Source organism: Toxorhynchites rutilus, chromosome 2 (assembly GCF_029784135.1).
Source record: "Toxorhynchites rutilus septentrionalis strain SRP chromosome 2, ASM2978413v1, whole genome shotgun sequence".
Lineage (NCBI taxonomy): Eukaryota > Metazoa > Arthropoda > Insecta > Diptera > Culicidae > Toxorhynchites > Toxorhynchites rutilus.
In genome coordinates, this window is record NC_073745.1 from 102108215 (window position 1) to 102133676 (window position 25462).

At 37.0% G+C, this 25462-nt stretch overlaps 1 protein-coding gene across 2 annotated transcripts in view; it reads right to left on the reverse strand.

Moving 5' to 3' along the window:
* Positions 1-25462, reverse strand: part of LOC129765197 (coatomer subunit beta') — a 314457-nt gene that overhangs the window by 22800 nt on the left and 266195 nt on the right. For both annotated transcript variants that reach the window (XM_055765215.1, XM_055765216.1), the window contains one exon: positions 13175-13308. In XM_055765215.1, the coding sequence (XP_055621190.1) occupies positions 13175-13308 (134 nt within the window). The remainder of the gene's footprint in view (positions 1-13174; positions 13309-25462) is intronic.

The following is a 25462-nucleotide window of genomic DNA, read 5'->3' on the forward strand; positions in this document are numbered from 1 at the left end:
TGTGAGATATTTTTTTCCGCCAGCACAAATACAGAACATTCCTTTCGGGCCCAGTAAACTTGTGGCTAGAAAAGACCTTAATTACCTTGAATTAATCAAAAACATAAATTAGCGCAAATATGTCAACATGTGTTTTTTGTGTAAGCACGTAAATATTTACTCATAACATTTTAGGATTGTGGAACTCTACATAATTTGTATGCAGATAGACTATCCACAATTTGTGGGGGGAATACTCATACAACTCAAATTGGTAATGATTATCTGCTATCACAAAGCTGAGAAATTTTTGACGTTTTGTTTTACAACTGATTCATTCAAAAGCTTTATTTTAAAATATTTTCTTATCCTGAGACTGGCTCACCATATTGCACTGCTGCTAAAACCGTAGGCTAACCTCAAGGATATTTTTTTATCCATTTTCGGCGAATAATTAATAGAGTGTCGTGTTATGAAACATCAGAACAATGGCAAAAACAACATCACGATCATAAGGTGTTGGTTCGGTTATTCCAGAAGACATTGGAATATATTCCATCTGATCATGTTTAGGAAGGTTAACGACCTTCAAAGGATAAATTTATCTTGGGAACATTAAATTGATGTTCATGACTTCCAGTCGGACGTTTATCCGCTCTGATAATAATTGTGTAGTCCTTACAAAGCATATATTCCAATGCCGTTTGTTCACTTAAATTCTTCGCATACCGTTTGATGATTAGGTAGGATGTTGATAAGCATTTTCTGCGATACGGATTGTTCCAATAGTATTTATTCGACAATATGGAGATTGGAATATACCTGAAATTAACTAGATTCAACCAAACAAATCAGCGGACAAAGCAGTATGCACACTCAGGAGATGCAACAAGTTTGAAGGGATATGAAGAAAAAAACATTGGTCGTTTAATAAATCTACTGCCACATATGTCGGAAGTCCACGATATATGAATAACATATGTCCATACTTATTCATTACATTTATTTGCAACGAAAAACGTAACGACACAGAATTGAATTAATCAAATATGTGATTCGTTTTATCTACAAAATAAAAAAGGATCTTAAATTCCATTGAATTCGAAAAGTGTTTCGTGAAATCACTAATTGAATTATTATTAGAAAAAAATATTTGAAGAGAAATGTGAATGTTCAGAATTATTGGAATCTAAAAAACGATTTTGGGCGGGATGAGATTCGCCCAAATCTGCTGGTAATAAAATTAATCAAATGCATCCGTTTCCCGTCTGCTGTTTATCGGGCGGGAGACGACAGCAAAACAAAATCGACACGAGACTGAGTCAGCCACTCACTGCGGACAGTGCAATAGAGAATTAAAAATCCCTCGACGAGTGTCGTAAGATTTCAGTTGATCGTCTCTTGTACACTTTCCGATCAAGAACTCATCATCCGCTCTATGGGATGGGATTAATCGTTTGTGGCTTGCACTCTCGAGTAGCCTTGAGTAGTAGAAGTAATGCTTCGAGAGTGCATACAGTGGGGATTCCTCTTTCATACTGCTTTTTTGAGATCTTGGTAGCTCACCGTTCCAAGTATTCTCTCTGTGTACATATGAAGGATAAAAGAGCATCGCCTGGGGTGATTTAAAAACATCCGACTAGAGGGATATACTTATTTATTGATCGTTGAATGTGATTTTTTTACCATCACTGGTCATGATTATTAATCGGGTGATGCAAGACACGACTAGAAAAGCAAGATTGTCCTTCGATTTGTGCACAACGTCGTTGAACAACTTGTATGTAGGGAAGGCAAAATATTTAGTGAAAAAAACAATCACGTAAAATTTAAAACGTATTAAAAATTTAATCTCCGCATTCTCGTGTTTGCCCTATCTATACAGTCATTCCTTGCCATGCCGATATAGTGGTTTTCAGATTTTCGTGAAAAGTGCTAGTTTTGTTCCTTATCGCGAAATATTAGACTAGTATTTTTTTATTAGTGTGCTCATTCCCATTTTAGAGCGGTCCGAAAAATGAACTATTAGCCTTTTTTACAAAAATGACTTTTTCAAAAAAATCATAGCTGCTGAACTGCTTCTGAATCTGAACCGATTCAGATGATCAACATATCAAATTAAAGCCAATTAGCTGGTATTCTTTAAAAAAATGCTACACTTGCAAAAATATTTAATTTAATTTACATAATCGTTGACTGTATTATATTATAAACTAGTCCGGCAAACTTCGTCGGCCCACAATTGTTTTTCTGATTCAAATAATTTCGAACACTCACCTTTCCCGAGTATTATTGTTCTGTACGTGATATTTATTCGCGGTTATTTTTTTGACATATATACCAGACGCAGATTGAGACACATCAATCCTGATACTGACTGTTCAAGTCCGTTGCTCCGTTCTTGAGTTAAATCGTGAGGAACGGACACCAAATCATTTTTATTTATATAGATTATAAGTTTTTTTTGTCATATTTTTCCTGAGGAATTTTACCTAACATATCCAAAAAATGAGAGATGTTTTCTTTTTCTTTTTGAGTTATGATTTTTCAAAGTTAACCGATGGTTTGAAAAACAATTTTCGCCTTTTTTCCAAAAACGACTTTTTTTTCAAAAATTCATAACTTTGAACTACTGGATTTATATAACCGATTAATTATAATAAATTGAAGCCAATGTTCGCCATTTTGGAAAAAATATAATTTTAACATAGATGCGAAGAAATTGGATTCTAGTCGCATAGATCTAGGTCGTATAGAATATTGAACGAAGACTGCAAACATTTTAACTTTGATAAATCATGACTCAAAAATAAAACAAAAAACACATCTCTGATTTTTGTACATGTTATGTAAAAAAATCCTTAGCTTTTTTAAAAATATATAGTCCGCTTCATCCCGAGACCATGTAAACTAACGGGTGTTAAATAAAAAATGAAATTTTTTTCAATCACATATAAAAAAAAATATTTTTTTTTCATCGATTTCAGTATTTTTTATTAATAACATAATGTATTTTCTTCAAAAAATGTCAGTGAATGTTTGAGTAAGGGCCGTGGTCTGCTGTTCGACGCAACTTTGTCACGATGCTCTCACAAGAACGTTGTACGGCACTTACGTCCATTTTCCGGATACAATTCCGGATTCTTGTAGTCAGTTTCTTCGTGTCCTTGGCCCTCCAATTGTTTTCATACACTAGGGCACTGAGTAAGCCAAAGAAATCCTCTATTGGGCGGCACTGGGGCAAGTTTGTTGGGTTACGATCTTTCGGCACGAACGGTATCTTTTTCTCCTCAAGATACGACAGCGTCGTCTTGGCGTAATGGGAAGACGCCTTGTCCGGCCAGAAGACGTACTTCCCATCCGCGTGATGCTCGTTCAGAAACGGCAGCAGGATTTTATCGAGGCACTCTTCTCGATAGATTTGTTGGTTGATTGCCAGACCGCTCGGCTTAAACCAAGGCTTTGAAATGCCCCGGTAGGAAATGGCGATGTACAACATAACCTTTTTTTCAAACTTGTGCTTGAACTTGTATTTCACTTCAGGCGGTGTGGATGACTTGTCGCTGGAGTAGTAATTATCATTTCCTGGAATATGCGTTTTGGACAGCGGAAAATAGCTTTCGTCGTCCAGAACGAAAGACTTCCCGCGGTATTTTTTGGTCATCCACCGATACTGTGATTTAACCGTCTCAATCTGCTCCTCCGTGTACTCCGGCGACCTCGTCTTCTTCCTGCAGACGATTCCTTCCATCTTGAGGGTCCGATGGATCAATACGTGGGAGCAGCCATATTTCCGACCGGCGTCACGCAGGCTGGTTGCGTCCTTGTTGTCAAACAGCTTCTTTAACGATGTCTTCCTCTGCTTCGTCATTATCGTCACCGGACGACCACTTCCGACCTTCCGACCTTCCGCTCTACGTTCAGGGAACCCAGGATACGAAATACCGTACTGACAGGTACATTTTCTTCCTTAAAATGTGCCACCGTGAACTTTTTTCGTTGCTGGAAATGCGTTTCGTAGAACCGTACAATGCGTTCGCGGAGCACGTGCTGTTTCGACGCCATCTTTGCTTTGACTAAATTCAAACTAGCGAAACCAAACACGCCTACTGTTTCTAGGGAGCCCAAAGAGCAATTTTCTTGGAGAAAGAAAATTTTACGCTCTTTATTTGAGTTACTGAAAGGAATTGAAAAAAATCTCATTTTTTATTTAACACCCGTTATAAAAAGCAAATACAATCGAACAAATCACGGGAACAAATTACAATTTTTTCACCAAAGTTATATTTTTTAAGAAGACTTCATTGCATTTGATATATCGATCATCTGAATCGTTCAAATGTTATTAACTTTAAAAAAAGACATTTGTGGAAAAAAGGAAAAAATTTGATTTTTCGGACCATCGCACTGTGGCTTTTAAGGCGAACAAAAGTCGGAGAAGTGACTGTCACCGATTTTTTCTATATTTCTTATTGAAAGTAGACACTCTAACTAGGAAAAGTTCAAAGTTTCAGAACTATGGCATGTACTATTACCTGAGATATCGATAAAAAGAAGATGAAAAATTAAAAAAATGCATTTTTTTTCGAAAGAAAGCAAATTCAAAAAAAATTCGATCATGGTAACTCAGAATAACTTATAAGTACATTATATTCTTATAAACGTATTGATTAGGCTTTCCGAAAAACTTGTGGTTAGGTGACTGTATAGTATAAAATAAGAAGATAAAGCAAGTAAATAAGGGTACAAATCATAATTTCAACTTTTTTGATTGGCATGTTTTTACTCCCAGGAGCTCCCGGGTCGGATCCTTGTTTTTCTTCATGTTTTGGATATATACTAACAAATTTTGAAGAGTATAGCTGCGACGACCTGCGACGTATACCATTCTGATTTTTTTTTATCTATAGGAAATATACAAAGTCAAAAATATTTTCAACAATTATACATGACAATAAACTTTTTCTTACCCCTTTTTATGTTTCGTTCTTCTTGATATAGTTGAAACTTGTCATCTATGACAATTATGATATATTTCACGACTAACTTATTAACCCTTCACGTACAACATCGAGTCTCACTCGATGTGAAATGATTGTGCCAAAACGTACAACATCGACTCTCTCGTGGTGCGCTTGCATATCACACGGCGCTAATACGCTCAGCAGAGTAGTGAAATCACTCGATACGTGACCCGTCGAAGCGTTTGCATTTGGTCCGCTCTTTTGACAATTAAATCGTACGCGGAGGGGTTAAAAGAGCTTAAGTTTGGGGCTGAATTCCAAACAAATCCATGTATTTTTTTTCTTTTTATAAAAAATACACGCCTCTATCAAAATTTGACCGTAATATAGTCACAAATGATCTTAAGCACCTTGTTTCAAAATCATAACAAGTTAAAAAATACCAGAAGTGTTGGAAAAATGATGAGAAGATTTTTGTCCGCTGGCTTGTATGGAAATCATCCCTAGTGGTATCGGTTTAAAAAATATAAAGCGCCCTTGTGCTGAGACCATGTAAACAATAAAAAACAAATACAAACAATAATTATGAACACTAAATTCAAACTTTTTGCAAGTGTAGTATTTTTCCAAAAAATACAAGTTAATTGGCTTTAATTTGATATGTTGATCAACGTTACAGCGGTACAGAATCTCAAAAGTTATGAATTTTTGACAAGTCATTTAAAAAAAATGGGAAATTAAATGTTCACCCCCTCGAAAAAATACCCTATGCAAAATTTCACCTCAATCGGACTTAAGAGAGAGTGGCGCAAAGCGGTCATAGTTTGAGTTTTTTAAAAATCAAAAAATCACCCAAGGGGAATCGGGGTTTTCAAAACAATTGTTTGATGCTAGATGTCTTAAAATATTATGAAACATCGAGATTTACTGTCATTTCGAAATTATTTTTTTTTCAAGAATCGACACTCGTTTTTTTCGGAATGCGAGGCAAAACTTATGGTTTAGGGTGCCAATAAAAATAGTTATCTCGATTTTTCATTCGGAACTTGCTACGAAATGTTGGTTTACACGATATTATACGCAGTGCAAAACCAGAGTTCAATCGGACTTTCTTTTTCAGTGTCGCAGACGTTAAAATTTGATTTTTTTGAAAACTCAGCAGCCGGCAGCCTAATCTATATAAACGAAAATTATTTTTTGCCAGCAGCGATGACATCTTTTTGGTTTCTTCTTGGCGGCTGTCTTCTTCCTCCGCGCTCGACGCCCGCCGGCAATCGACTCGATGACCACCAAACGAAAAGGGTTGCGCATGTGTGTGTGTGACGGTCGTTTTCAATGCGTAGCCTTTATCTCCTTAAACGGAAACCTTTTTCGATGCTGGTGCTTTCTTGGTCGCCTTCTTAGCGGCACCATTGTTCTCCCCGGTGGATTCCCTTTTGGCCTTAGGGGAAATCTTTAACCAACCCGCACCAATGCCGTTTGTTTGAACAAATGGGATCTTGCTGACACCATTCATCCGCGCTTTCTTGATAAACGAAGTAGGCTTCGCTACAGCAGCGTTAGCATGCTCCAATCGCTGTACAATCATAACTAGAGGGAGTTTTTTGAAGCGCGTCAGCTCATATACAGATCTATGTGATTTCAATTTTTAACCGTTTGAGTACGGGGCAAATTTTGTGAGCATATGCCAAATATCCATATTATTTTGGATGTATTAAAAAAAATAATGAACGTAGATTACTGATTAGGCTATGAAAGTTGTGTTAAAGTAAAAAAACACACGAAAAGTGATATTTTTGAAATTTATAAACATCAAACTCTCTCTCTCTCTCTCTCTCTCTCTCTCTCTCTCTCTCTTCAAGGAGTGTTGTTACGACATAAAACATTGGAAAATTGAAAGAAAAATTATTTTATATATGACCAAAGTGAGTTTCTGAAAATGCGCTTCTAATGAAAATCGACTATTCAGTGATGAATATGTGTTCTATTTGAAGGAAACATCTTTTTTCCACGTGTTTGGCAAAATCATGAACTGAAATTGTGTTTCGGAGTGATTTAAACTTTATCGATTCCCCTCAGCTATCTTTATATATATTAAAGTTCTCTGTTCGTTTGTGTGCGCGTTAAAAACTCGAAAAGTACGGAACCGACTGAGTTCAAACTATTATACAATATAACAAAACAACCAAACATATCTAGGATTGTTGTTACAACATAAGAAATGAAAAATTCAACTCAACCATGCAACCACAATGTGCCACGGCAAAGCGTTGCAGGGTACAGCTAGTATTTATATAAATATTTTTTTTTTTTAAATTATGAGAAAATTATAATTTGACAAATTTCTTCACAATTATGTTTAGTTGCACAAAGTACGTGAAGTTCACAAATTGGGCAAATTAGATTTGTTCTTTTCACTTTTTCGTCCTTTTGTATTATAACATTCTACACCTTAACCTTCGGCCCGACAGCTTTTAAGATGTTTCTCAAAAATCTCTTAAATCCATCGAAAAAATAGGTGAGCAATAAGCGATAGAATCTATATTTATTCAATTTGTACCTCCAATGTGTTCCCGTTAGACAAAATCCTGCATTAAAAAGTGCCAAGTCAAAAATGTTAGGATAGAAGAAGAAGAGCGATATCGTGCTCTCCCGTACTCAAACGGTTAAGCTATTGAAACAACTTTTTGGATCAAAAATAAACAAGCATATAACGCGTAGACATTTTATCTTTCGAATGATGTTGTTATCATATCATTTCGTACAGTTCTTTCGCTCAAAATCTTGGAAAAACGGAATCTTTTACTGAACAGAAGGCGAAATTTTCGAATGACGAACCGCAGATTCCTCGACTTCCTCGACGCAATTGGAGGGCTGGTCGCTAGGATCTCCCGATTAACCCTAGGTATGAATGAATGCGTGGTTGGAGGATTTGTATGTTTGTATCTCAAGTATTGCCCCTCGCTAGCCACAATCTTTCCCCATCTATGGCTGCATAAGGAAAATGTCTCCGAAATGATTGGTCTAATTTCTCTGACATTGTCCGTAAGCTGAATTATCTGTTCTTGCAGTCACCAAAATGATATTTGGTTAAGTGAACTAAATATTTTGATTTTATTGAGTCATTCAAATGGAAATCGGAGTCTGTAAAATTTTTAGGTTAGGTTGAGAATGTTTGTATAAGATTGATTCACACCTAAGAATTGTTGATTTTATGTGTTATCAAATGGTGAAGGTTGTGGTGGAATAAAGAATCGCTTGTGTGTGCAGTAGGTTGCCAATGGATGTATGGGAAAAAAGTGACCCTCGAATTTTCAAAGCGAACCTGATTAAAAATGTTGATTCCCACGAAAAACTACCCTATGCAAAATATCAGCTTAATCGGACTTCATTTATTAGTGTCGCACAGCGGTCAATGTTAGAGTTTTATGAAAACCGAAAAATCACCCAAATCGGGGAATCGGGGTTTCGAAAAAAAAATTGATGCCAAATGTCTTCAAATTGCGTGAAACGTTGAGATCTACTGTCATCTCGAAGAAAAATTTTTGGCAAAAATCGACGCTCTGGGACTTTGTTGTTTTTTCGGAATACGAGGCAAAACGTATGGTTTAGGGTGCCAATGAAAATCGTCATATCGATTTTTCATACGGAACTCCCTGCGAAATGTTGATTTGCACGATAAAATACCATCTGCAAAATATTAGCTCATTCGGACTTCATTTACTATTGTCGTAGATGTCAAAATTTAAGTTTTATGAAAATCGAAAAATCATCAAAGGGGGAGAAAAAGGAAATCGGGATCTTTAAAAAAAAAGTTGATGCCAAATGTCTTAGATTTGCATGAAACGTCGAGATTTACTGTTATCTTGAAAAAAAATTTCGTCAAAAATCGACTTTTCGGACAAAGAACGACCAAGCGCCAGAAAGTCAATTTTTGACAAAAAATTTTTTTCGCGATAACAGTAAATATCGACGTTTCACGCAATTCTAAGACATTTGGCATCAAATTTTTTTTTGAAAACCCCGATTTCCTTTACTCCGAATGAGCTAATATTTTGCAGAGGGTATTTTATCGTGCAAATCAACATTTTGCAGGGCGTTCCGTATGAAAAATCGATATGACGATTTTCATTGGCACCCTAAACCATACGTTTTGCCTCGTATTCCGAAAAAACAACAAAGTCCCAGAGCGTCGATTTTTGCCAAAATTTTTTCTTCGAGATGACAGTAGATCTCGACGTTTCATGCAATTTGAAGACATTTGGCATCAATTTTTTTTCGAAACCCCGATTTCCTTTACTCCCCCTTTGGGTGATTTTTCGGTTTTCAAAAAACTCTAACTTTGACCGCTGTGCGACACTAATAAATGAAGTCAGATTAAGCTGATATTTTGCATAGGGTAGTTTTTCTTTTTTTTTTTATCTGTATTATAGTGATTTTCAACTCATTTGGCTGGTTCGTCACTTTTTACTTCCATTTTTGGAAGAATGTCGGGAGTGAGAATTGAACTCGTGACCTTTAGCGTGAGAGGCATGGATGTTACCACTACGCCAGATCGCCTCCACCAGGGTAGTTTTTCGTGGGAATCAACATTTTTAATCAAGTTCGCTTTGAAAATTCGAAATGGCCGTTTTCATTGGCACTCTAGTGCAAGATGGTGGAGTTAACAAGTGGCTCGTAATTTACACTATTTAGAAAAGACGTACGAGGAATGACAAGACGAAAAGTTTGGATTTGTTTATGTTATTACTTACGTTGGTATGGTTACATTTGATTTCGTCAAAGGTATTTGAAGCAGTATAATAAATAAACAGTTGTCGTTGAAAATAGTAACCTAGTAACTTTTATGCATATGCTTCCGCCAGCTGGCTCGGCTAATGTGATTCAGGGAGTGCTTTGATCGTGGTACCGCAACTGGCGCATAATTTTCAGCTTTGTTTTTTGTGCTGGTTCATAACGACAACCGTGCCGGCGAAACTGTAGTCAATGTTTAGTGTTGTTTGGATACCATCTATGTAAATAAGTTCAAACTTACGGGATACGTCCGAACGGCAATTCTGACATTACGTTTTACCTCCACTTCACTTTCCTTGCTCTAGTGTGCAGTGTGTGTCAGCTGTGTCTAGAAGGAGAGATGCATGCTGAGTGCACTACGTGCATTTGCAATAAGACCACAAATTACGACATATTGACGTGTATTGTCAATGTAAATCACAACATCTCAAATCAAATCGCGACATCTTGTGTATTGTTCTCGCGAGAAAAATAAAGAATCATGAATGAACCATCATTGATCATTCCGGGGCCAACAAAGCTTTGTACTAAATAGTTAATTTTCGATGCATTCTAAAGTAATACCCGAAGTAATAAAAAGTTGATTGATTCTTATAATTTTCCTGTCGGGAGAAGGCTCGTGTGAATTTAGAAAAGTGCTGGGGCTCATTGGTTTTTTCATTGGACTTTTGCTGATCGCTCAATTTTTGCGAATTCGGGCATTGTTCCCGGATTAAAAGTGGCATTAAAGTTCAGCGCCTTTCAAGCCGGGTGTGAAGTAGGTATTTTCTAGCGTGAGCGTGATTATCTGATGAAAATAAAATAAAAATAGAATAAAAATTACCAGGCACTCGATTTTGTTTGGATTTTCTGTTGCCGTTCTGCCAAATGAGATGCATAGCAGAATTTGTGGATTTTTTTGGAAATTGTGTTTTTTATGAGCGCTGGAGATGTAATTCTGCTGAGAAATACTGGAAAACTACTTGTATATTCAATAAGTTCAGTGTTTCGGTGCCACTCTCAAGAGCGAGCTATTAATAGAAAATATTAATACTGAGAATTAATTTCACAATCTGCTTGAATTGGCTTTTTACTGCTTTGTGGATTATACGCGTCCCTCACTCAGTGCAATCGCTATCAAGGTTCCAGTTCCAGTTCTAAAATTCATCAGTATAGCTACGTTAGGAGTAAATCATTCTAATAGTGATATTCTTCAAATTTCAATTTGTTTTCAACACGTCAGGTCGAATATATGTCGGGATTCAATTAAACACAAAACATGACTGGAACTTATTGTATTGTTTCAACTCATTTTTAATATATTGAGTAATTAAAAAGTACCTCGCATAATTTTCTTGCCTTGTAAGGAAATTCATCAATACTATCTCAATTACCTTTTAAAACAATATAAATCCAGAGCAGTTAAGAGAATTTAAAATTTACTGTTCTGTTTCTCCCTCCATCGGCAACTCAAATAACAGTACAAACAAAGCATCGGTTGCACAAAAAAAAACAACATATTTCCCTTGATTCATATTCACGGGAAAGCCAACAAAAAAAAACAAGATTCAAGAACCTACCACAAACAGAACCAGAACAGAATAGAACCAAAATAAAAAGAACAACCCAAGCTGGACACGGTTCGAGTACCACCGATTGGGTCATTATACGATACCCATCTCATTACGAGGGTACACCACACAACTGTGAGCAGTCACAGCAAGAAGCGTCGTGGTGTTGCTTACTTCTCTTCCTGTTAGTGGAGAGCAAAAGTTTACACTTGTGGAAGATACCCACGTGCGCTCCACCTTTCTTCTCGGATGATCATTGTACACACATAATAGTGAATGTTAAAGTGATTCTAATCTTGAGGCTTCGCCGCTACACATACGACTTCGGATGGGTTCAGTTCCGCTTCCTGGAGATTTGTTACTTTTTTTTTTATTTTGGAACAAGCAGTTTGCCTGGTTCTATACTGTGTACAACGGTCAAAATCTTGAATGAAAACTGGAAGAAGACATTGCAATAATTAAAAGAACCTTCGACGTGTTCAGCACATTTTCGGTGGTCAACAACACAGTTACTGAAGTCGTTCCAAGTTCCATTGCAAGGCGTCTGTTCATTCGTTCTAGATTGTTGAGCACGATTGTTGATGTAACGACAGGCGCTCGTGCCGAATGAGCTTGCATATTATTATAGTTATGATCGGAAGCGATGCCATAAATTATACACCAACCCAAAAAACAGCGGAAAAAAATGTTGTGGAAAGTCAAATTGGTATGATAAGGATTTAAGATCAATACCAATGAACGTTAAGATCTGTTCCCGGCGCATGAGACAAACAAGTAGACAAACATTGATGTGAAACTGGACATAAATGGCGGAATATATTATCCGGAAGCGCGTGGAGACCGTAATTGCGCGACAAATGACAATTCAATCAAAAATTAACCAGAAAATCAGTAGAAAATGTTCCTTTGTATCTCTTTTTTTCATGAATAGATGTAACGCATCTTGTATTATTTGAAATCAAAACCGAAATTGAAAAGACGTTCAAATCAATCACTGATATTATAATATAAACAGCCAACATTAGACTGTGGATACAAACAAATTTGATGTAAAACAAATAACTGATGAAACATGTTTGCTTCGAATTTCGTAAGTGAGACGAAGAGGCTCACAGTTTCGAAGTTCAAACTCTTGCACTATTATTGTTGCATTTCCTTAAATGGCAGGAATAAAAGCGAGAGTATCCCACGATTGTTCTCCGGCGACGGCTGACCAATCGAAAACAAACTCTTTTTCCCAGACGGCTGCAGTGCTGGGACTTCTCTTATTTTTTTGTTCCCTCAAGGTAGAATGGGGTCGTGGGAAGTAAGTTAATACTTTGTCGGTTGATGGGACTCTCCAACCTGTTTGTGTACTTTTTAATTTATCAAAATAAGAAATCTGCGTACTTCCCAGCCCGTTGGGAAATATGCTAATGCGACTGGCGGAATCACGTGAGGATTTTTATTCCAATGTATGCGAAGCGCATACGAGAGCTCAGTGCATGCTGCTACGATTTCATTTCGATATTAATCTCGCTAATGACACATCCGAATGATAGAAACATCTCGCTGCTCTTGTGTATGTAACCTTTTGGTGACATTTGATAGAAAAGGATATGCTGCTCTGCAACAGCAGGTCGGGACCACCTTAAACTACAAATGAAATATTACACAATCCGGAACCGAATGTCGACAGAACGCAGCGAGTTCCGGACGACGATGATGCACTTTTAATTAAGATGAAAGCTTCGTGAGCTTCGTCCTGTTGACAATTTTTTTTTCGTCCCTCTCTGTTCTGGGATTTTTTTTATTATAATGATTAGAGTTTGGGACACATTTGCTTCCGACTTGTATCAATGATGTGTCCTTATTGTTTGTCCCCCTTCTTCCCCATTTGGTACTTACCCTCGGGTAGCGCTTTGAGATTGACCTGCTGCATTTCCGAATGTCGTGCCCACACGATTTTGCCTCCGTTCACATCCATCGACATGGCCGGCTCCTCGCGGCCCACCTTGATAATGATGGAGCCTTCGTCATAGCTGGGGGAGGGGAAAGACGATCAAAATTAGTGTTTGTTGGAACATATGAAGATAAATGGTGGAATTTAGAAATTATGTTTTGTTAAGTAACCGTATTGAATTGAATGTTGTTATGTTTTGGAACACCAGCCGATTGGGAAGCAGCACGATATGAATTTTTTTTCGGATATACACTACGCGTTATACCGTTAGAACGATTCGATTTTGTTTAAGTTTTCAGAGATGTGTAAGAGCTCGGTTGAATTGGTGTATATGATGTAAGGTAGAATAACTATCTTCGTGTATAAGAGTGACCATTTGAACTTTTTGTTTTTTCCAGACGCGAAGCAGTCAAAAACGAAAACGTCATTGTTTCATGACCATAGAACTAGGTGAAAAACTATTACTTCTTTACAAAATTCACAACATTTCCCATGAATTACAACAAGTTTTTCAACAGATACTGCGGTTCTTACATTCGTAGTGCATTTCAATGTGAAGGTATGCTCCAACAACACGGATTACTATTTATGGCAATCCAACTATGTGTGACAATTAACTAGACATCATACTACTGTTTAATGGTCTTGAAGACAGCTGCAAACAGGGTTTTGCCGGAAAATATTGTGTGAACTATAGATCTTTGCCTCCAATCTTACAGGGGCAGGTCAACGAATGTCAAAAGCCTCTTCATTTGGTACTCATTATCTATGAACAGACTTCCGTTTACGTTCGAAGTTCGTCTAGGCTCGAATGTAACATTCCTGACACACGCTGATCCGGCTCTGAACACGGTTTCCAAGAAGGGCCGTGTCAACACTGCTTTCAAAAATATCCATGGAATCACGAAGAGAGACTATGTACTATGTAGACTATGTATACTACGAGTGGAGATAGTGACTCGGAGGGGGACCCAATCAACAACCAACAAAAAGAATGGAGAAGGAAACAGTGGTACAATGGATGCTACAGGTGTTCAAGCCAACGTGTTCGCATTTAGTAGGAAGCTTCTGCGATCGCCAATACTCAACCGAGTGGAAACACCAGGCTCTAGAGACAGTAATGGAGGAATACCTGAGATTCGACCAAGTCAATTAACCCTCCGTTCTTGTCAAAATCCAACTGACTCGAGATACACGATACGATGAATACAGACAGATACGATGAACAAGAACTCGACTTCTTCATGCAGGCAAAATTCAATGTGCACAAGGAGATAAAGTCCTGAATGTCGAGTCTAAGATCCCTCATAGGATGTGCTACATTGGAGCATGATAGACTCGTCGAAAGAACAAAAGTCGCCGAGAGAGCACCCGCTGAAACGTTGCAGAGAGCTCCAAAGCGCGAATGTCCATCCCCAAGACGGGTCTATGGTACTAGGTGAGGCCGTTTCGTCACTAAGTTGGTTAGGGGAGCGGTATATGAAAACAGTACGGAAGAAAGCAGAAGGGGAATTATTTGCTTGAAGCGTGAAAGAGACAGACTGATCAGGAACGAGCTTCGGCACTAGCATATTGTGTTTTGTTTACAAACAAAACACAGTAGACTTCCAAGATGGCTGAAGAGTGGTTTTAGCCAAGACGGGTCTATGATACTAGGTGAGGCCGTTTCGTCACTAAGTTGGTTAGGGGAGCGGTATATGAAAACAGTACGGAAGAAAGCAGAAGGGGAATTATTTGCTTGTAGCGTGAAAGAGACAGACTGATCACGAGCGAGCTTCGCCACTAGCGTATTGTGTATTGTTTACAAACAAAACACAGTAGTCTTCCAAGATGGCTGAAGAGTCGTTTTAGCAAGTTGGCCCACCTTAGGATATACTTCTAGGCGCCTTGGTTTTAGCAAGTTGGCCCACCTTAGGATATACTTCTACGCGCCTTGGTCCATCCCTATCCTTATCCCCATCCAATGCACTGCCTACCTATCATGAGTGCCGAGATGGAAAATGAAAGGTGGGAAGGTTTTTAAATCTGTGACGTCACAGATTTTGTTTATATATGTTACTTTTCTTATAATAGTCCACTACATAGGAAAAGTGTTGTTATTAATAGTAAAAATATGCAGATGAAATGAACTAACTAGTTTTTTTTTCTTAAATCAATGCTAGCGTTCAAAATCATAAGGGCCCAACTGACATTTTAGCAGAAACTGAAATTTCAGTATTATTGAGGTGTTCTTAACTTGATTTCAATTCAATGTTTCTTCTTGTTACGTAGACCAAAAACGCAAATGAACAAAGTCTGAGTCACAGAATATTTTGTTTCTTTGACGGAGAAACATTTGACAGTGCATGGGAATAAAGGTTTCATTTTTTTTCTTGTAAAATGCACATGAAAAATAAATTTTATTGACTTCGTATGACCTAGATTGAGACGAAAAGTTTTCCGTTTGTGTCTTAGTTTTAAACGAATGAAGTGTTCAGCACCGTAATTGTGGAAAAAAAGTAATTACAATTGCTGACAAGAGATAAACGACCAAAAAGTTGCTCTAAAATTCAAACAAAGTAGACATTGCAACGTTATTCGTTAACACATTCAATTTTGTGCCATTTGAGTAACTGGCTGGTATGCTTGGTATGTGAACTTCCTATCTTCCTGGCTACTAATACAATCAAAGTTTAACACAACTAAAATCTGTGAATCTTCCCACCTTCTATTCTTCATCTCGCATCAGTGCAATGTGTGATGTAAGAAACGAATACTAGCAACATATCCCGATGTACAATGCACATCATAAACGTATACTACGAAACGAAGAATATATAACACACACACCGATGATCCCTACTATATATGCCATTCAAGTGTGAAAGATCGCGAAAATGAATCTTGTTAGTAGTTATCCAAAGTGTTCTTTAATTCTCCAGTGCAAGCATTCCAAAATCCTGAGCTATGAACTTCCATGCCTCCTTCAGGACACTTCCTCAACAGTTGACTCTAAAAAATCCTCGAGATCATTCGGAAAAAAAAGAAAAGGGGTTCACCAGCAGAAAAGACCAGAGTGCCGGACAATCGTAAAAAAAATAAAAAAAAATAGCTGGGTTATATCCGTGATATAACCGCAAAGTTGGCGTGGGACTACCATTGTCTTAGTAAGCATTTGTATTGTATTGACTAGCTGACCCGGCAAACTTCGTTCCGCCCAAATTTTTTTTTTGTTATCAATACCTTTTACCTTTTACCATTTACATTTTCTTACTATGAGTAAGTTCATGGGTCCAATCGCAGAACTGTTCATTGATTGATTTTCTAATCGACCCCGTTAAATTTACCTTTTACTATAAAATTCCTAGTATTTCTAACACAACTCATCATTATAATATCAGATTATTTTCAGACACAATTCTCGTTCAAGATTTTTCAACCACTTGCAAATAACATGTTTCACCGTTACATGGAATAAATTATTTATACAGAAAATATAATAGAATAAAGACAGCCCTAAATCGGACAATTCCTTCCTCGAGTTCTGCTCTTATCAACACATCCGGCGATCCTTTTTTTTGGTATAGATAGAAGATATAGGAGTGCGTTTCATCACATTAAAATCCATTTCCAGTTTCGAACAAAGATCAATTTCGCTGGCGCAAACATCAAATGGACTCACAGCATTTGTCACTATGTAATGGTAGAACATATGGGGATAAAATTTTTCGAATTTTCCCTTTTTCCTTCAGAGTTTTCCGAAAATTTTCAATTGTCTTTTTTGGTTGGAATATGTTTGGTTGAAGTGCTCCCTTGGCCGAGCGGTTAGCGTCATAACTAACATGCCGGGTGTTCGGGTTCGATTCTGGTCGGGGGAATTTTTCGTCAAAGAAATTTCCTCCGACTTGCACTGTGATCACGCGTATTCTAGAGCTTGCCACTCAGAATGCATTCAAGGCGTGTTATTCGGCATAGAAATCTCAACTAAGTACTAATAAAAATGACGCAAGTAATACTACGTTGAGACGGCGAAGTTCCTCTAGGAACGTTAGTGCCATTGAAGAAGAAGAAGAATGTTTGGTTGAAATATGTGGAATATTTTTATTGGACCCCCTCTCCATTCCAGAAGAGGGAGGGGTGTCATACCATTATAGAAACATTTCTCATACCCAAAAACCCACACATCCCAAATTGTGCTTGATTAGTTCTCGAGTTGAGGCAAAGACAGCCACAAGCCTTCGAAAAAGGGGGCCTCCGTAGCCACATTGGTTGCGCGTTCGCTTAGTAAGCGATCGATCGTGAGTTCGAAACTCAGGGCCCTCATTGACCATCTTTGTGTTGTTACAGAATAACTACGTCCACGCAACAATCATCAGCGATGGAGATCGATCCACGGTCGAAATATGATCGATTCATCCATACAACTGCTCTGCTCTGCAAGACACATCGGGCTGCTGTTCTATAAATAACTCAACAATGATCAATCAACTGTCTCCGCTGTCCGGTCTAACTGGATAATGGAAGAACAGATAGAAAACTCTTACGCCTAAATGGCTGCTACTGTGTAAATGTGTACTATATGGAATGGTATAGAAGGGAATACTCTAACGCCGAAAAATGGCAACTGTGTAATGTGCTAATTATAGATATGATAAATATGTGACATGTACACGATTAAAATTCGGCTCTGTTACAGCTAAAATGCCAATGAGCCTAAAATAAATAAAAGGGACAAAAAAAAAGCCTTCGAATGTTTCGTAGTATTTGTAAAGAGTTTTTGAAGCATGATTTAAATTTTTGACCTGGTGTGTAATCAATGTTAGTATGTAAGATGACGAAGCTATAACGGATTAATTTTTTTTTGTGCTTTTGTCTTTTCTATCATTAGACTATGATGATGGTGGTATTTTATTTGTTTGTACTCGTTTTTAATTATTTTTTTTTTATACATTTCGAGTAGTCTACAACAGTTTGAGCATCGTGCACGTGAAACGGCATAGAGAAGCTTAAAATTGAGCATTGGCTAAAAAAAATGGTTCTGTTTTTAAGAAAATCATATTCTAAGGGATTGAAAGTGGAAATTGCGAACAAGCTAGGGATAGCTCAACCGGAATTCTTGTAAATTTATCTTTTTTACAGATGATTGACGAGATCTTTCTGTGTTGTGGGAGATCTCATTGCAGATTCAGATTGAAGCGATTATACCCCAGTTTGAATGAAGGGCCTGAAGTATCGGCTGGAATTAGGCTTAGGTTTGCTCAGCTGTCTGGTCTCGAAAACGATTAACAGATCGTTGTCGGGTATCCAGTAAAGCGGGATTTCCTTTGTAAATTCAAGGCTGGTACTGACATAGGTATTAGGTTCAATTCATGATCGGTCAAGGGTCTTCTCGGGTTGGAAATTCTCTTGACATGCCTTGGGAGAGTTACTGGGCCTGAAGTGTCGGCTAGAATTAGGCTCGGGGTTGCTCAGCTGTCTGGACTCGAAAGCGATCGCATTAGTAGATCGTTCTCGGGAATCTCTAGTAAAGCGGGAAAACCCTTGTAAATTCATGGCTAATGCTGATATAGGCATTGGGTTCGATTCCCGATCGGTCAAGTGTCTTCCCGGATTGGAAATTCTATTGACATGCCATGGAATATTTAGCGTTCAGATAATGCCCTTACTTGTTCTTTTGATAAACAATCTATGCCAGTGCACTATGGTCCAGGAGGTGCATTTAAGTGGAAATTAGCATCTAAAGCTCGGCAGTGATTCTCTAGACAAAAACTGTCTTCGACAAAGTTGTTACATATAATAGAGCGCTCATTTTTATGTTATCAAAAATAGGGTGACCAAAATTTACGATGGAATAAAAAATATAACTTTCTTATCTTTATAGATAGAGGTAAACATAGTTCGACAATATTGTAGCTCTGGTTATTTTAAGTAACTTTGTGGAACAATATTTCTTTCTATCTCTTCAAATAACCGATATAGCGCTTTTTCTCTAGGTTGAGTTAGGGTTACCATGAAAAAAAGGGTTTTTTTGCTCTAACTTTTATATGTAAAATTCTACATCAAAACTGTCCTTGAATGTCCTACTCAAAGTTATTGATGTTTTTTCCCCGAAAACACGACCTTTTCATTTGCTTGTCATTCTTTTTGGGGCAAACATAATAAAAAATTATTGCTAGCATTTTAAAGAGCACATTTGACTCTACATAAGGTGTAACTTTCAAAAGAGTGTTATTTTTTGTATTTGAGTAAATTAAATTTGAAATTATGAGTTTTTGCATATAAATGAACAAGTTGCAATTTTTAAATGCATATAGTAAGCGTAGACTTTAAAGCAGCATCACTACAGTTCAGTCTTATAGCCACTCAACATTCATAGAAGACACATTGTTGATTTCCTTTTTCGGTCGACGAAATATTGAAGACGTTATACAATTATTACGAGAAAAATTTCTGACTATTTTCTTTTTCTACAATAACATATATTTATTGTATAAAAAGAAAAGCGGGGACCGACAAATTATCAAATGCTTCCTGAATAGAAACCGTATGAAGAACAACTCGGGGCTCGACGTGTTATTTTTTAGTAATATATTGACATATTTTACTGGCGATGAGTTGATTGATCACATTATTTTACCAAACTTTTGTTGTTCCTATTGTTTTATTCAAATTTATTTTTATAATCTTCCGTATGTACATATTAACCTGTTTTAGTTGTTATAATGGAAATGAAATTCATAGTAATAAATAAAAATTATACAAATAAAAAACTACAAAATCAAATGCTTAGCATTTTCCGGAATCAGAAGATCGGAATACTCTGGTGTTTGCCTATTACTAAGAGATAATACTGGATCCGAAGCTGTTGTGAAGCCCAGTTCTTCAGCAGAAAATTTTTCTGTAATCTCCCGAACACGGTTACGCTTCATCCTTTGGCTCAGCATTTGGCTTTTCAGGCACTTTCTGGCACTCAAAACACATAAATCTTGGCATTTTTCTCGTAATAATTGTATAACGTCTTCTATATTTCGTCCACCGAAAACAAAAACAAATATGTGTCCTCTTTGAACCTCTATGTTGAGTGGCTATAAGCCTGAACTGAAGTGATGCTGCTTAAAGTCTACGCTTACTATATGCATTTAAAAATTGCAACTTGTTCATTTATATGCAAAAACTCATAATTTCAAATTTAATTTAGTCAAATACAAAAAATAACACTCTTTTGGAAATTGCACCTTATGTAGAATCAAATGGGGGTTTTCGGGGAAAAAACATCAATAACTTTGAGTAGAATTAAGATACATACAAGTTATGCACCGTAAAATGCGTGGATTGGAAAGCTCTAAAGATCATTCAAAGACAGTTTTGATGTAGAATTTTACATATAAAAGTTAGAGCAAAAAAACCTTTTTTTTCATGGTAACCCTAACTCAACCTAGAGAAAAAGCGCTATATCGGTTATTTGAAGAGATAGAAAGAAATATTGTTCCACAAAGTTACTTAAAATAACCAGGGCTACAATATTGTCGAGCTATGTTTACCTCTATCTATGAAGATAAGAAAGTTAGATTTTTCATTTCATCGAAAATTTTGGTCACCCTATTTTTGATAACATAAAAATGAGCGCTCTATTATATGTAACAACTTTGTCGAAGACAGTTTTTGACTAGAGAATCACTGTCGAGCTCTAGATGCTAATTTCCACTTAAATGCACCTCCTGGACCATAGTGCAGTGGTACAACCGGACCGTTTTTTGTTTTTAACTTGCTTACTGGTTGATTTGATATTACAAAGAAACTCCTCCATATAATTATCCACAAGATAACTCGTCCAGCTCAAACCTATGTAGGGGAAAGAGGTGGGACCATCATCATTTTTATAAAAAAAAGAAGTTTGTGTTTTGTTTGTATGGCAGTCCCTTTTAGAGAGGGGTAGGAGTGTATTCACCATAGAAACGTCTCGTGTCCCGTAAAACCTCATGCCAAATATGGCTCCATTTGCTTAATTAGTTTTCGAGTTATGCAGAAATTTGTGTTTCATTTATATGACAGTCCACTTTTAGAGAGCGGGAGGAATGTATGACCATAGAAATATTTATTGCATCCTAAAACCTCAACATGCCAAATTTAGTTTCGTCTGCTTGATTAATTCTCGAGTCATTCAGAAATTTGCGTTCCATTTGTATGGCAGCCCACCCTTAGAGAGGGGGGGGGGAGAGTGTAACCTTAGAAACATTTATTGCACCCTAAAACCTCAATATGCCCAATTTGGTTTCATTGCTTGAATAATTCTCGAGTAATGCAGAAATTTGTGTTCCATTTGTATGGCAGCCCCCCTTAGAGAAGGGGGAGGGGTCTCAAACTATCACGAAAACCTTCCCCGGCCCCAAAAACCCGTACATACCAATTTCCATGTTGATCGGTTCAATAGTTCCCGAGTCCATAAGAATCAGACAGACAGACAGACAGACAGACAGAAATCCATTTATATATATAATCATACAAATAAAAAATATAATATATATATATATATATATATATATATATATATATATATATATATATATATATATATATATATATATATATATATATATATATATATATCAATTGAATAAAACAATTTTCGAATTCAATTGAAGTTGAGGAAAAAGTAATCCATTATTTTGGGTGAAATTCAAAACTATTTTCAATATGCTTCGGATTGTCCGATTTGGGTTAAATATGCACCGTTTTGTTGGGATTGCCATTTTTTGTTGCCATTCTGAAGGTAGCTACATTATGTCTCTATCATTGAAGTAAGTTAAATTTAATGCGACAGTGCTAAAATGCTAAGTGGATAGACCTGTAACGCGACACGTTTAATTAGACATTTTTGTAAACATCGAGTAATACGAGAAATCGAATAACACAAATACAGGTCAAAATCGCCTCCAATGCGACACTGACTGGTGCCTCGACATGTCGCATTAAATGTAAATTACTGTATTTGGATTCCCCCAGGCACATTGATTTTGAGGTCCGTGTTAGGTACATTGATTTTGAAGTCGTGTTCGGAAAACCGTAAACCGGGACAATCAAAACTAGACAGCTAGGGCGTACAGATAACGCTTGACATTTTACAGTTATTAAATTGTTTATCCCATGGAAAATTACATTTTATTAAAAAAAGAAATATAGAAAAATAATAGAAAAAGTAGAAACATTTCATATCAATTGATACAAACATCTTTCCGATCTCTTAAGAAATGTTCGAGTTATAAGCATTCGGAATCTTTCATTTTTTCTTGCATGTTCTGTGTTTAGGTTTTCATTTTACCCCCCATTATACTCCGGTTAGACGTAGTCTCACGTCAAAAAGTCTATTCGCATAGGAATATCGAACGAAGACTAAAAACGTGTTAAATTTTTTTCCCCTGTTGGATGTGAACCCATTTTTTTATACTTCACTTCAAGCTTACCTACTGCTTATTGATGAAGAAGTAGACTGAAAGCGAGATAGGTGCCAATCAGGAATACTCTGTTTGATAAATTTTATAATCCTGATCGGCGACGTACCCCAAATTTCCTAATAGCCTTATCAAGGTATTGAAATCTGCGTCTAGTTAGAGCTCCACAATTACAGAGCAAATGTTCCGAGGTTTCGGTTTCGGTATTACTAAAACGACAAATATCATCTTGCACTAAACCTATGTTTTTGAGATGTTATTTACTCGGACAGTGTCCTGTTATAAGGCCTGTGATTGTGCCTAAGTCTTTCTTATTAAGACTCAGCAATTGTTGAGTAATTTTAATACTCGGCGTGATAAATTTTTTTGACTGGTTAAGTTGTACCGCCAACCAGTTGGCTAACACTTCCCGGTCTTCCCAGTTCTTCAGCTCACCTTTCAACACACAGTCAGAAATTCCACAGAATGGTTCTGGACCAGTGAAAGGTGAGCTTGAGCCGTTCCTGGCAAGTTCATCTGCTCGCTCGTTTCCCTCTATTCCACAATGGCCAGGAATCCAGTACAGTTGTACCGAACTTATCCGACTTAGTTGCCGTAAGAGGAGAATGCATTCCCAGACAATTTTTGGGGAGCATTAAAAAGCATTTAGAGCTTTAAGTGCCGCTTGACTGTCTGAGAATATGCAGATGTTGGCATGTCTATATTTTCTTTTAAGGCAGACATTTGAGCATTCTATTATCGCAGCTATTTCTGCTTGAAAAACTGTTGGCCAGTTTCCCATAGCTACAGAGATTTTTGTTCTGGGACCATACACTCCAGCACCTGTTCTGATTCCCATTTTTGACCCATCAGTGTAGAACATGATTGAACCGTTACGAACACTAGGATCGCCTTCATCCCATATTGAACGAGAAGGTTCGATTACACTGTATGGAATATCGTAGTTAGTCCTAGGTTCCATCCAATCACTGTTCATCTCTGAGGATGGTCCTACGGGTAAGAGATTCAGGATGCTCAAGTGACCAATTTTGTCTCCGTCTAATATTTTTTTCCATTGTTTAAGCTTTAGAGCGCTTTTCTTAGCCTCTAGCTGAACATGTTGGTTCAGAGGTAGAACGTGTTAACTTTGAAAAATCATAACTGAAACACGAAAAAGATCTCTGATTTTTGGATATGTTATGTAAGAAGTATAAAAAAATATAGCGCCCTTGGTCCAGAAACCATGTAAACTATAGAAAACAGATACAATCAATAATGGCGAAAACAAAGTCCAACTTTTTGCAGTTGTGATAGTTTTCCAAAAAAGATCAACTAATTCACTTCAATTTGCTATGTCGATCATGTGAATCGGCGTAGTGGTTTAAAGGTTTTGAATTAAAAAAAAGTCATTTTTGGAAAAAATGGGAAAAATATTATTTATTCTACCACCCTAAAATCGAAATGGTCATCCTAACGAACAAATAAAAAATACGGGTCTAATATTTTGTGATAAGGAACAAAACCAATTTTGATGTAAAAATCTGAGAACCACTATATCGGTTTGGCATGGTATGGCTGTATATGAGAGTAAACTCCCCTCTTGGGTGATTTTTCGATTTTCAAAAAACTCAAACTTTGACCGCTTTGCACCACTCTCCCCTATGTCCGATTGAGCTGAAACTCTGCATAGGGTTTTTTCGAGGTGATGAACATTTTGTGTTGGGTAACTTTTTGAAATTTTAGGGTCGATTTTTTCCTATACATTCATTGGCACCCTAGCGTACATAGTTCAATATGACGGAACCAATGAAGTACTTTTCTAGATTTGAATTTATTGACTGAACAATTTAGAAATATTTTTCAACCAATTAACAGTTTTGAGTCAAAGTGTGCCATTCTGTTATGAAAATCAGAGCGAGAAGAGGTGTGAGATTGTACCCAGGGTTCGGCATAGTCATATTCAACTGAGGATAGTCAGGGGACTATGAAGAAACTCGCCTTCGTATTCAATTGGAAATGGGTTTTGACTTCTTCCAGCAGCTTCTCCGTCAACATGACTCAACAGTCATTCGGGCGTTTAGTTGCTATTCCACTCTACGACTCTACTATCTCATTTCATCCTTCCCCGTCAACTTCATTGCATATTGAAGTGACTCCCCGCCCAAATGAATTCGTTTTGACGTAGGTTTACGTCTTTCGGGGAACATATTGGGCTACAAATTGAAAATTGTCCAATTTCAAACGCGTATTGCTCAGTCACTTCATGTTGAATTGATGAAATTTTTGCGTCAATCGATTTTGGCACTCCATAACAATTTTTTATATTGAATGAAATACTATATGTCATGAAACTAACTATCGAACAATTGAAAAATCTCAACCCCTATCCTGACGGAAGTACCCACATCTGATAAATAAAAGTAAGGGGAGTTTTTGTTCCCACCGGAATGTGTTCCCTAACAGAGACATCTAAACCAAGTTTCCCGGGGGAAATCGGTATTGTAAATATATGCAAGCTGGGGGCATTTTTTATATTGCAAGTGAGGTGGGTGACACGATTAAACGATGATTTCTAGCAAATAAAATTTAAATTTGAAATTTTAATGTTGGTTGCTTCGTGAAATTTCATATCAATGAAAGGAAAGGGAAGCTTCATACGGCGAAAAAAGTCTGAAAAGTGAAGAAACATTCGAAAAAATGATTTCCCATATGCTTTACATATAGTATTATGTGTTGTTAGTCGAATTAAAATTCGCATTGGGTTGAATAAACACTCAAAAAGTAAAAATTATAAAAGAAAATTACCTTTCGCATTTTAAATATGTT